This window comes from Pholcus phalangioides, unplaced genomic scaffold (genome assembly GCF_987345545.1).
Source record: "Pholcus phalangioides strain wild (caught in Gottingen) unplaced genomic scaffold, Ppha-v1.0 ptg000015l_1, whole genome shotgun sequence".
Lineage (NCBI taxonomy): Eukaryota > Metazoa > Arthropoda > Arachnida > Araneae > Pholcidae > Pholcus > Pholcus phalangioides.
The window spans coordinates 64,195,322-64,208,672 of NW_028301608.1; the positions used below are offsets into that span (position 1 = coordinate 64,195,322).

The following is a 13,351-nucleotide window of genomic DNA, read 5'->3' on the forward strand; positions in this document are numbered from 1 at the left end:
GGAATTTGCGCCCCTTCTGATACTACGCCCGGGAAACCACACCCCTCCCGCTCCCTTCCTAGTTGCAGAACTGTTCGTTCGTCAGAAGGAAGTTCTCTTGCACATAGTGTAGTTTTCCATGCAAAAAGCGCAATGGGATGGGCGGAAATTTGCGAAATATCTATCTCGTAGTCCCAGTAAGATTTTGAAAAATATTCACGTCTAAAAAAATGACGGGGTAATTAATCCGTAAAATGCTACCACAACAATCGTCAAACTTTTAAATTAGGATAGATTGGGTTAAGCACAATGGGAATCGAAAAGAAGAGAGAGCGCCAAAAGTGGAAAAACATCCGAAACACCCCCTCCAAACCAAATGGGTGATGATGATGATCCCCCTCAGAAGTTCTCTTTTTTTTCCAAGAGAGTGAGGAGAAAAAAAAGGGGAGAAAACTGACCAATCCCCAAATAGCGTCTGATTTTACCTCGCGATGAAAACAAACCAGCTTCAGAGAGTCGCGTACCTCTTGAGCCGCCTCTTTCTCCTCCTCGTCTCGCTGCCCGAGTATGTGAGGCGCAGAACAAAACAGTACATTTGTTTTCGCCGCTATTTCGTACCTCTCCGCTCACATCCCCAGTATGTGTTCGGCCTAAGAGTGAAAATAGACTCTTATAAAATCTACCTTATTTATTATACTTTTTCTTGTTATATATTTTTTCTTTCCCCCTTTTCTTTTTTTTTTCTATTTCTAACGTGCGGCCAGGTTAGGACAAGTTTACCAGATTTATCACGGATTCATCAAATAGAGATAATCCAAATTTGTTGCCAAAAGCTTGTAGGCGAAGTGGTTAATTTACCAGAGAAAGCACCAGAATATTTCCAAGGATGTCACAGAAGCTAATGACTAATATTGCTAAATGTTAGGGTTTTAATATTCAGATGTCACACTTTTTTGTTCTGCTAGTGATTTACAGCGATATCAAGGGTTTTCGGAAAGATGGTATACCGTTATGTAAGTACGGTATTGAAAATCGCAAGTTTACGTGAATAATGAATTAAATGTGCGAAATATTTTTTCAATGTATTTTCCTGATGAATTTCTTTAAAAAAATTTAAAATCCGTATTCAAGAGAGAAAGAATCTCAACATTTTGAAAAAAAAGTTTATTTACATTAATACAAATTGTGCCACAAAAAAACATTTTTCATGCATAAAATAAAAAAAAACACCTCTTTTTTTTTTCTCTCTCTTCTTGAAACTAGTTAATTTTTCTTCAGCAAGAGCAAAATTTCCATCTCGAAGTTTTTGTTCGGAATACGTCGTCAGGTATGGAATGATAAAATGGGCTGTTGTCTAGCATCATTTCACATAACGTCTCGAATGCCTGGTAGAGAATTGAAAAAAAAAAAAATTACCGTAATTATCCAAACGTGCAAATTTCGATACTATATTGTAGCAAAAAATGTCATCCTACGTACGATCCGCATGTGCGAATTCCATTCGTCAATAACTAAATTCTAAGAAATGGAAGGCCCTGACGTTCGTGTCTTTGAATAAAAAAATATTTATTTTTCTATTCAGTTATATATATATGTATATCATCAGTTGCTTTGCGCATACAGTAGTCTACTTGCGGGGCAGACCATATAAGCCAGTGGTTCCCAGACATTTTGCGTCATAGAGCACTTCTTTAGGTGAAAATTTTATCACGGAGAGCACTAATTTTGAAAAACTTAAATGATTTTGATACACTAAAGTGTCACAGTATAAAAAATGGATAATAAATATACATATCTTATTGCACTACTCAGCTACATCTGTATATATATACAGATGCCCACCCTGTATATACAGGGTGGGCAAGTCCAAAGTCCACATAGAAACTTTAAAAATTCACGAAAACCGCAAAAATAACAGAAATTAAAAAATAAACCACGTTAAATTGGAAGAATTTTCATACGGGACCGGAGGTTGTATGTCCTTAACATTTTCTCACCTTTGATACTTCCAATCAGACTACAATAGTTTGAAGAAAAAAATTCTTAGTGCCAAGAAAAATCATCATTTCATACTGCTGATGCAAACACTTTCCTAAAAGAACTGGCAGGGTCGGATTAACCATTAAGTAAAATAAGCACGTGCTGAGGGCGTCAGGAGCAGGGCCGTAACTAGGCTTAGGAACTCGGGGCACTGCCCTGAGCCGAATGGGAGGAAGGGCTCACAAATAATGTATATTTATTTTGCATAATTTTTTTGTCTTTCAAGATGGCCCCCAAGAAAATGTCTGCCCGAGGCACGAAGAAGGCAAGCTACGGCCCTGATCAGGAGAGAAGGATCACCATGACAAATGATCATATTGTTCATTTTCTTTTTAATGTAAATTTTTTCCCCAGCGTCAACCACCCCATAGGGAATCCTAAAATTTTAAGAGCACTTGATTTCACAGTTGAATATCTTTAGCAAGGTTGATCTGGGCAGCAACTGAAGGAGAGGGGGGAGGGGTGGTCTGGCACCCCGGGCGCCGGACTTGAAGGAACGCTGGTTTCACTCTTTTTTCGTTAAAAACTACAAGGATGGGGGCGCAAAAATGGATACAGACCCACAAGCGACTGAGTAAATTTTCGTTTCTACTTACAACCTTGAAGGTGACACAAAAGCAGAGAAACTAAGCTAATTGCTAGCAAGAACTTGCGTTAATGTTCGGTATTTTGGATTGAGATTTCACCTAATTTCGATTATGATCCGAATCGTCTGAACAACATCATAGTCACCCCTAACCCGGGTAAAACAGTCTCTTTAAGCTATAAATACTTGCTTATCCAATTTGCAGCTCACTCTCTCCAAAATTTCAACCAGATCAAATCGTCATGAGGCCTGCTCAGCACTTGAGTCTCTCGACCCGTGGCATTATAGGACCCGGGCAAAACAGTTTCTGGAGACCCTATCCCCCGCCTAAAAATACCCGTTTACCAATTTGCTGAGTCACTCTTGAAAATTATGAACACATCTAATTGTCACGAGGCCCCGGCCATGAGTTTTGATAAAAAGTAAAGGGAACGGGGGCACTAAAATTACTTGAGCGCTTAGGGCCTTCATATGGGTTAATCCGGCACTGGGAACTAGTAATAATATAGGTCACATGCACGCGGTTTGATATTAAAATTAGGATCATGTTTGTTAAATTTATCAAAGAAATCATTGGATTTATATTTGGTTTAAAAACAAACAGAGGACTTACCTCTTTGACATTGTGATTTTCCCGTGCACTTGTAATAACATGAACACACGACATCTCACTGGCGTAAATTTCAGCTTCTTTTCTCAGATCATCGTCGTCAGCACAATCGTCACTCTTATTACCAACTGTAATTAATAAATAATTAAAAAAAATCTTTAATTTCTTATATAGCTTTTTTCCATTTCAAAAAATTCATATGAATCAAATAAGGTATTAATTGTAAGAAATTTATAAAAGAATGAATTTGTGAAATGCATTTTATCATTTAGATTTTTTTTCTTTCTTTCGTAAGAAGCAAAGATAAGTAATTTATGAGAATAAGTAGAATGAAAGAAGAATGAGTTTGAAAATACAAATAAAGGGGAAAAAAACGTGACCTTAATGCATTAGCTGCAACATAAAAAAAAGGAAAAGGAAAAAATATATATATTGTCTTCACCTAATATGAACGGAACTTCCCCGACAACATCCCTGAACTCTGCAACCCATTTCGGGACGTCCTCGAATGTTTTCCGATCGTTCAGGTCGTAGACAATCAGAGCACCGTGAGCACCGTGGTAGAACCTATATCAAATTATTTCCATTTAGAACATTATATGTGTTACGGCCAAAGCCCGAAATTGGCCAATTAGAGTTGGGGCTGTCACTTCGCGAATCGGGCAATTTCGTTAAATATTGACCCGGCTGACCAGTTCGCGAAGTAGCCGGTGATACCTGGCCAAAGTCCGGTAACGAAATATATGATTCGAGATAATCGTCAAGTTGGTGTATTTTTTCGTGATAATTATGTTCACGTTAGTTAGGGACCGTTCAAGTATTACGTCATCATCGATGATCGATGGGGGGTGTAGGAAGGGGGTTTCCGATTTGCTGATTTTTGATAACAGGGGGGGGGGGGTTTTGATAATACTAACGTCATCAACCACCCTTTATGAAAATATGAGTTAGGATTCAGAGGGGCAGAGCTGATGACGAAATTTTGCTGACAAGGGGGGGGGGGAGGGAGAGGGGGTCAGCGTTTTGCTGACTTTTGCTGACAAGTGGGGGGGGGGTCAAAAATGGCTAAAAAAAAAATTTGCTTACGTAATACTTGAACGGCGTCTTACTTACGGCTATAGCCACTAGAATGGCCCTTATCAAGTCGCCTTAGTTACGGCAACCCTCAAACCAGTGACAATGCGGTAATCATGTTTTTCTCAAAAATTTGGCAGAAAAAAGCTATATAGTTATTTTTACCTCTAGTTTTTCTCTCAAATTTCCCTTTTTTTTGTCAAGTCCGAATTGCAGAAATGGTTCGGACTTTGGTCGGCCATTTCGTGGAGTGGCCGGAGATTTCTGGACGAAGCTCGATGTGCTGATGTAAAACTGCCCAGTATAGCCAAATCTATTGTTTTAAACGCCAACGTTCTTCTGAGAGATACTTCTACTTCACTTCTGAGATATAGATGGCAGCACTGAAAAATCATACACAACACTAGCTACGCACTCGGACTGTTAGGTACACACAATTACACTTCCGGCACAACTCTCTAGGTAGTGAATTGCCTATGACGATAGACCTGAGTTGTGCTCGGTTTGGAAAAACAAAATCGCCAACGTGTGATACGTATCTATATGAACTCCCTATAACGAGGCAAAAAAAAAGCGAAATTTGAGAGAAAAACTGTAAAAATAATTATATAAACATATAGTTTTTCTGCAAAATTCTGAAGGAAAAAATTACCGCAACGTGATTACGGTTTGATGGGTTGCCATAACTAATGTGGGCATAATTATCACGAGTAAATACGCCAACTTCACGATGATCCCGAATCTAGTCTTTTGTTATTGGACTTAGCCCAGGGATCACCGGCCGGTTCGCGAACTGGCGTTGTCAACAACGTCAACAACAACGTCAAAATGGTCAATTGATGGTCAAAATGGTCATCCCCGTCGCTAATTGGCCAATTTCGGACTCTTTGGCAATAACATACATATAACTTTGGCAATAACATATATATAACTTTGGCAATAACATATATATAACTTTGGCAATAACATATATATAACTTTGGCAATAACATATATATAACTTTGGCAATAACATATATATAACTTTGGCAATAACATATATATTGTTACAAATATTATTTTAACATGACTAATATAATTACCACACACAGACAAATTTGGCTTATTCGAAGTTGGGTCATTCAAAATTTTGGATAATTATAATTTTATTAATTCCCCTCAAGTTTCCTATTCAATTTAATGTAAAAATTACTTGGACTTTTTCTAATTTTTTTTGGATGATTCGAAATTTGATTCAGACATATGCCGTTCGCAAAATGTCTTTTTCCCAGAATTCCTGAGTAATTAATTATATTTCTGAGAATTCCTATATATAACTTTTAGTCATTCTTTTCTTTATTTCGTGGTTTCCTGATTTTTTCCCCAGAATATAAGATGCAGCCACCATTAAAACATAAAAAAATTACAATCATTAAAATCTGAATTTTTTTTTGTTGTTGGTTACGTAAAAAAAACCAATGATTTCTCTCTCTCGTTACCAGTTTTCACGCATTGGATTTTGCCTTACAACTTCAACTTTTTACATGATCTTGGATGACTTCATTTACACCTGCTAATGGCGGATGCAAATGCTGCTGCTACTCGGGAAATGAGAAAGTTTGTGCGTGTATGTTGTAATCACTTTTTTCCAACACAGATGGGGAATGTTTTCAAGTCAGAGAGTAGAATTGAAATTCTAGTTTGTTTGGCTGTTAAAATTCATGACTCGCTAGCATTATTGTTCGTTTATTTCGGGATATCAATATGGCTTAGTAACAATTTTCTCCATGTCCAAAGGAGTTTCGTGCGCTAGTTCAACTCTGGGGGGGGGGGATGCGGTTGACTTACGGATGCGCACATCGGTGAAGAAGTTGAGAATAAAATAAAATTGAATCTTCTACTGATGAAAACGAATTTAAGAAAGCAGCAAAGATCCCAATTCCTTCGCAAATCAAATAGTTTTCGTGATCGTTCACGTTTTACGTAAACACTAGCTGCAACAGCGAGGAAATTGGCATAATATGTGTTAGCACTCAATATATTACTAATTATTAAGAGAATTTTTTATTCTTTTGTGAAAGGAAGTATAGTTATCCCATATTAAGAATTGGAAAATAATCGTAAATACTTTTTCTTTAAGGTATCCGACTACTTTTCTTGACACTTTTCTATAAAATGGTACTGGAATGAACTTTGATAAAATTTTTTGATAGAAAGTGACTCAAAATGATGAAACTGTCATTTTCTATGAAAAAATTGTTTTTATGTCACATTTTAAGGAAAATTCATGTAAAATTCGAAACGTGATCGCAAAAAATTCTATGAATGGATTTATTTGCCAATTTTCACAGTATATTCAGCTAATGATGATGCAGGTTAAGAACTAAAATCTACAGATTGTATAGTATGCTCATAAGTTTCACCCAAATCTGTTGATGTACACGTGAATTCTGAATTTCCACAAATAAATATGTGGAAAAAATTCCACATATCGTTTGTAAAACACTAACTAGACAAATACATGGAATAGGCCTTAAATTTTGGTTCAAAACCTTTACACTATATAACAAAATGTCGTATTAAAATTTTGCAATGATACAATCAATAGATTTTCAGAAATCGTCTTTCAAACTCAAGTAGAATGTCAAAAATAGCACAAGAAATGAGGCTTTCATAAAAATAAGAAAAAAAAATCTATATTTTCTCTCAAAATAAATGTTTTAAACGTAATCGGATTAATTTCTGAAAGTCTTCAACCTTTCAGATATTTCGAGCCGACTTTCAACTTCCCACGAAACCCGTGGGACGCCACATCAAGTCATTGCGCTGCTTATAATTGTGAGATAGAATCCAGATTCACAAGGACTTAAATAATATGCAGCGGTGTCTTAACGAATTAGCTGAACATGGCCCAGAGCAAAAATATTGGCTCCAAATATTTTATTTGTTCTGAAATTCATTTCCTTTCTCCAATTCTAAAAATAATTTTTGATTAATTCTTTCTTTTATTATAATTCTGAAATTTTCCACATACTTCTGCCATTATTATTTTTCATTAATTCTGAAATTATTTTTCATTAATTCTGAAATTATTTTTCATTAATTCTGAAATTATTTTTCATTAATTCTGAAATTATTTTTCATTAATTCTGAAATTATTTTTCATTAATTCTGAAATTATTTTTCATTAATTCTGAAATGATTTCTTTCACTGATTCTGACATTACTATTTTTTTCGAAAAAATTCTGACATTAATTTTTTCATTAAGGCAACACAAATATTTCTGTAAATTGTGTAACTATGTATGCTTTTCCCAGCGATAATGAAATTAAGGTGCCAAAAAAGAGTGTGCCCTCTCCTCCTCATCTTGTTTGGACGAGCCAGGTATCATATGCACAGCGTTATGACAGTGGAATGCGAGCTTCATAAATTCATTATTACGTTTTTTATTTAATCATCTTTCAATTTTTTTCAGCTACTTTTACAATTTTTATTTTTTTCCCAAAAAATTGTCGGCCAGACACGCCCTATGAAGTAGTCTCTAAGTCAGAGGTCTTCAACCTTTTTCCAGTCGCGAGCACTGCCTGTACCCATCATCAAAAGAAGAGCACCCTTACGGCAAGTTTGGCATACGAATACATGAAATGACGATGATTTCAGTCCTTGAATGCAATTCCTCCAACGTGTTTAATTGGAACGTTGATCAAGTGCTCGCGAGCACGAAATAGGACACGAGCATCGAGCACTCTGGGTACTTCAGGGAGCACCATGGTGCTCGTGAGCAATGTGTGGAAGATGCCTGCTCTAAGTAAACAGTTTTTTTATACATTTTGTGTGCTCCATTTCTTCCAGAAGGGTCAAATTTTTCTTGATTAAAGTTTGAAATGATCCTTTTTCCTGAAATTGCTTTCTCTATTAAAGCATTTTTTTTCTTGTTGAGAATTTTTGAAGTTTCATTTTGATTGTGTTGTGCAGTTTTTGTATTTCTAAAGCTATGAAGTGCCTTATCAAGTTTTGCTTTATTTGCACTTAGTTGGTAGGTGATAATGCAGTTGCTGCTTCTACTTATAAAAAAAACGGAAGTGTGTGTATCTAATTTTGCTCTTAAGTCGTTTTCGTTGCTACCTAAACTTTCCGTACTATTTCTTACTTAATTTTTAAAACTCGCCCGTTAAAAAAAGAATTTCTGGAGTGAATTTCATTTATTTATTTGCCACTGTTATCGACAAGTTTATCTGATTTTAAATTTTATCAGAAGTTGATAAAGGAGACGTTGCAAAAAAATTTTCGGCTTTGCAGCAATCAGTTTATCGATTATCGGAAATCGTCAGTTAATTATAGAAATTGTTGGTCCGGCAAAGAGAAACAACGAGGATGTTCCTCCATGGAAATTAGAACCAAACAATGCAATCAATCCAACCCGTTATCGGGAATAAAGATGAAACTAAACTGTTGCAGTGGAGAAAACAAACATGAAATTAAATGTTTCAGCTTTTTGTTTTTAATATCTAGAAGAGGTTTCAGAAACGGAAGAATATGTCTGATTTTACAATTGCTTCACTTTTCGGAGGTGTTTTACTCTGAACAAAGCAATATCGCAGATAAATTCAATTATGCGTTTCTTTAAATTGTAGTCACAGATGTGTTGAGCTCATTTAATTTCAGTCAAGTTTACTGTTCCACATTACCTGAAATTAACGATAAGTTATTCAACAAATAAGTTAGTCTTTTCTATGTGTGTGAGAGATGTTTAAAATTTCTGTAAACACTTATTATTTTGATTACCAACGTCTCAGTAAAGAAGTTTTAATAGAATAAAGCAACCGACTTCTTTAAGGGACTTGAATGTTTTTACATAATTGAATAACATCTACATCAAGATAATAACCTTTTCACAAAGAAATTAATAGACATAAATATTATTAAAATTATAGAGACATAACAGACATAAATATTATAAACTTTTTTTAAATATTGAATAAATTTCTCACGATTTCGTAATTGATCGATACTTTTCTTGGCCTGCTGTGTCCCATAACTTTAACCTGATCCATGTGTCATGGACCTGAAGGTATGCTTGACGGCAGTCCACTCCTATTGTAGGTTCAATACCATCTGCAGAAAATATGTATTTCAATGCGAAAGGAAAAACATTGCAAAACACACACACATTTCTCCATGAAACTTTTTTGGTTTTTGTTTGTTTTATGAAGCGATAATTCATAAAAAAAATTTCAAATAGTGAATGGATCGAATGCATTTAGAAAAAGGTTGTACGAGTTGAATCTTGTGCACTTTTTCTTAGTATATTTTCCCGATCAGAATAATTTTATGGAAAACAAAACTAAATTACCTGGGAAATGGTCGTCAACAAACCGCACAAGGATAGAGCTTTTGCCAACCGCTGTATTAAGAGAAAAAATTATTTAATTTCAGTCGTCGGCATAAATAAAATCATAAACCATTGCCTAGTATATACAGTGTGCATAGCACCAGCAGACATCGAATTTTACTGGCGGACCGTTGATCATAGAGGCATACTTTCAATTAGAAAATGTATCCAAATAACAATCCAATAAATAATCTCATTCATATTGCAAGGGGTTCTAAAGTTATTAAAAGAAAAAAAATAACTTTTCATACGGGGATCCTGTGCACAAAAATCCGATTACAAAGTTATTGCCCTAAAGTTGTTGATGCTTAAGTTCCACGTTTCTAAGAGCAATATTTACTGAGATATTTGAATTAAAAAAAAAATGTTGGGATGGGGGTTAAGACCAGGATACAGGATAAATGGGGGTAAAACGGTTTTCCAGCATTTAGAGCTGTTTTTTTCCCCACTTTCCTCTGATTTTCAAATTCGAATATCTCAGTCACTTAGAAAAGTGAAATTGTTTTGTTGGCATCAGGTGAGATAGTGCAACAACTTTATAATTGGGGTTCGGGGCACACGAGGATTGTATAAAAAGTTAATTTTTTATTTTAATAACTACACAACCCCTTGAAATAAGAATGACATATCTGAGTACTACACGTTATTTGGAAACTTTTTCTAGTTAGAAGTATACCTCTAGAATGAACGGTTCGCCGGTAAAATGCCATATACCCCTTTTTTACTACGCACTCTGTTTAATGCTTTATTAATTTTTTTTTTTCAGAACGAAAATATTAATCAAAATGCTAAAAAATTATTGCTTTAAATGTGAATATTTAAATAATCCTGTCAATCATATAGGTCCCACGTAGTCCGGATTATAGAGGTACGATCATATCATCTTTTATCAACGCTCCTCTTTTCTCATCCGAAATGCGCTCCACCGCGACACTCTTTTGTCACTTAGAAAACTATCTACCCACTGGCGCTATTCGCGATATTGATAACAAAAGCAAACGCCAATTTGGCGCAATTTCTGTCTGGGCAAAAACTTTTGTAACTTTATGTACTTTTGTAGATACAGTCAGCCCCGTTTAATCTGATAAAGGATAAACGGAAACTTCGCTTAAGCGGATAAAATCCATCCGGCACAAAAATTTCTTCCATAGAGACAATGTTAAAGTTCTCGCTTAATATGATAATTTCAATGACTTTTCTCTGCTTAATCGAATGTTACGCTTCAGACGCTAACTGCTGACCACTTCACGTACAAGGTTTTGGCAAGAAATTTGGATTATATTTATTTGAGACGAATCGGCGATAAAAATGGTAATCTTGTCCTAACCTAACTGCACGTTAGAAAAAGGAAGAGGGGGAGAAAAAATGTAAAAAGAAAAGTTACAATTGATAAAGTAAACAAGAGAATTTTTTCTTAGTTCTATTTTCATCCTTACCCTGCGTGTTCTCTTTCGCTCTTACATGTATAGAAAGGTACGTTATATGTATGAAAAAAACCAGAAGTGAAAGAAAAAACAAGGGTTACTACAAAGCTTCACGATGGCGAAGACAGAGAGGAAAGAAAACACATAGAACTTGTTTGAATTTATTCCGCTGGAGTTTGCACGTAATATTACACCCGTGATCGAGAAGAGATTAATACACATTAACCACTATGCGCATACATAGGTGCTTTTATCAAATGAAACAGTTGGAATTAATGGAAAATATGTTGCTGGGTTGAGATAAATACATTAGTGAGATTAGATATTCAAGTATTATAGTTGTCAGCAATGCGTATATTTATTATATTTTTGTTTTTTTTGAGACAATAGAGGGCGCTAACTTTTCTAATGAAAAGTTAAAATTTTAGATATTGTGGTCCTGATCATTGTAATTAAATATAATTTTCATTTCATTTTTGTGATTCTGATTTATTCGAGAATCTTTATTATAATTCCGATCTTTTATCAGAAATATGCAAATGCAAAATATGAAAATGCAAACTATACTAACGTTATGAAATGACAATTGAACAGTTTACCGCATAATCGGACATGGTGTGCTCGAATCATTGATATCCGATTAAGCGGGCCCGACTGTAAATGTAATCGAATTTCAATATTGAGTAAAATCCCTCTTTTGCGGACTCCGGAGGGGTTAAAAAATTATTTTGTAAAAGACGATGATGTTTAAGTGGGGGTTTAAATTGAATACTTTAAAAATAGAATCGGGAAATTATTATTTTATATACCTATAAAAGAAGAGGTGATTAAAGAAGGGTTTTATTGTATACTTCATTTTTTTAATTTTAAATATTTTTAATTGGAAAGCTACTCAAGAAATTTGTAATTCGTTGTTTAACCAAGACAATTAGTGCTCATATTTCGCATGCTAAAAGCTTTTTTTTTCTGTAATTGATATATTGTATCATCATAGTAATTTTGTGGTCTGTAATCAGAATTAGGACTCAAATTTTACTAATTTCGAATGAATGTAATGCCACAAAAGGTACGGTTATCGTATCGGGTTTTTAATTTGAAAATATATTTTTCGAGAAAATGAGATACACATAAACAAATCTCTAACCAAGATAAATTCTAATTGATATTTTGGTAAATCGTATGTTTTGTATTAATTTTTATGAAATTGATGAAATATGATCGCATAACTTTAATTATATGTTAAAAAAACAGAAATCTTTGTTGTCAAAAAAAAAATTTCACAAATTTCTTAAAGTTTAATTTATGAAGTCATATATTATTGCTAACTATTAATTCCGTACTTACTCGAATCACCGATGATCAAAACTTTGAATGTGGAAACGGGCGGTTCATCCATTTCTTGAGAGTTTTATGATTTCTTATGAAATGTAGGAATGAGATTATTGTCACCAGCACTCCTGAAAACACATTGTCCTGGAAGGGAACTATTTTTCCAGAATTAGATGAGCCATTTTTACCGGTGAATGGGGTGTGTTTGTGTCAAGAACCAAACTCGGAATCTTTTAATCACATTTTTCGATAAAATTATCTCAATGACGTAGAGACAACTGCGAACCGAAAAAAAAAAATAAAATAACTGAGGACGCAGGTAAAATTTTCTTTTGTTTGCGACTCAAAGAGGGAGCCACTTTAGCATCGTTTTCGACGGAACTGATGGGAGGAAAAAGAATGAAAGTGTGAAAAATACCGTCAAAAATTTCGTTAGAAATCTGGGATGGGGGGGGGGGGGGGCGGGCGGCGCAACAATAAAAGAAAACACAGTATTTATTAAATGCCAAGAAAAATTTCTATATAGACGTCAAAGAGGACTCGAATGACCGGTATAATATGCTAGTAATGTTAAATTTTAGAGATTAAAAAAAAAAAAAAAAAAAATTGATAAATTTACATTTGAATATGCAGCATAAACTTATTTATTTCACTTCGGAATATTTACATTATACATCCGGGACCATAATTTTTACCATAAATGAATACTTACAGAAAGGTTAAGATGTGTGAACAAAACTTCGTTGAAATATGATATTTCAATTAGAATAATTTCATAATCATAAATATGCTTCGAGATTGAAGAAATGTGCTTCAACTAATTACTTGCCCGTAACTTGCGCTTAGTAAGCACTTGGTAATCCCTTTGGGGAAATCCTAACGAATCGTTGCCGATCGGAATGCGGGATTTGATTGTATGCGTGGCTTCAACATATTT

The 13,351-nt window shown here is 34.7% G+C and overlaps 1 protein-coding gene across 1 annotated transcript; it reads right to left on the reverse strand.

Annotated features, from left to right (window-relative positions):
* Positions 1-1,124: 1,124 nt before the first annotated feature.
* LOC149076498 (ras-related protein Rab-35-like) lies at positions 1,125-12,642 on the reverse strand. Its single transcript, XM_089245552.1, has 6 exons — positions 12,430-12,642; positions 9,623-9,673; positions 9,261-9,384; positions 3,658-3,782; positions 3,219-3,343; positions 1,125-1,364 (listed from the first exon to the last, which is right to left on the reverse strand). The coding sequence occupies exons 1-6, from the start codon at positions 12,479-12,481 to the stop codon at positions 1,254-1,256; spliced, it is 588 nt and encodes a 195-aa protein (XP_089101678.1). The 5' UTR covers positions 12,482-12,642; the 3' UTR covers positions 1,125-1,253.
* Between the last annotated feature and the right edge of the window lie 709 nt (positions 12,643-13,351).

What these genes read in the sequence shown, in the direction of transcription:
- LOC149076498 (XM_089245552.1), bottom strand. Translation starts at nt 12,481, where the DNA reads ATGGATGAACCGCCCGTTTCCACATTCAAAGTTTTGATCATCGGTGAT. An exon ending in TTTGATCATCGGTGATTCGA is followed by an intron (nt 9,674 to 12,429) that starts GTAAGTACGGAA and finishes CTCTTAATACAG; the next exon opens with CGGTTGGCAAAAGCTCTATC. An exon ending in GGAAGTTCCGTTCATATTAG is followed by an intron (nt 3,344 to 3,657) that starts GTGAAGACAATA and finishes TATTAATTACAG; the next exon opens with TTGGTAATAAGAGTGACGAT.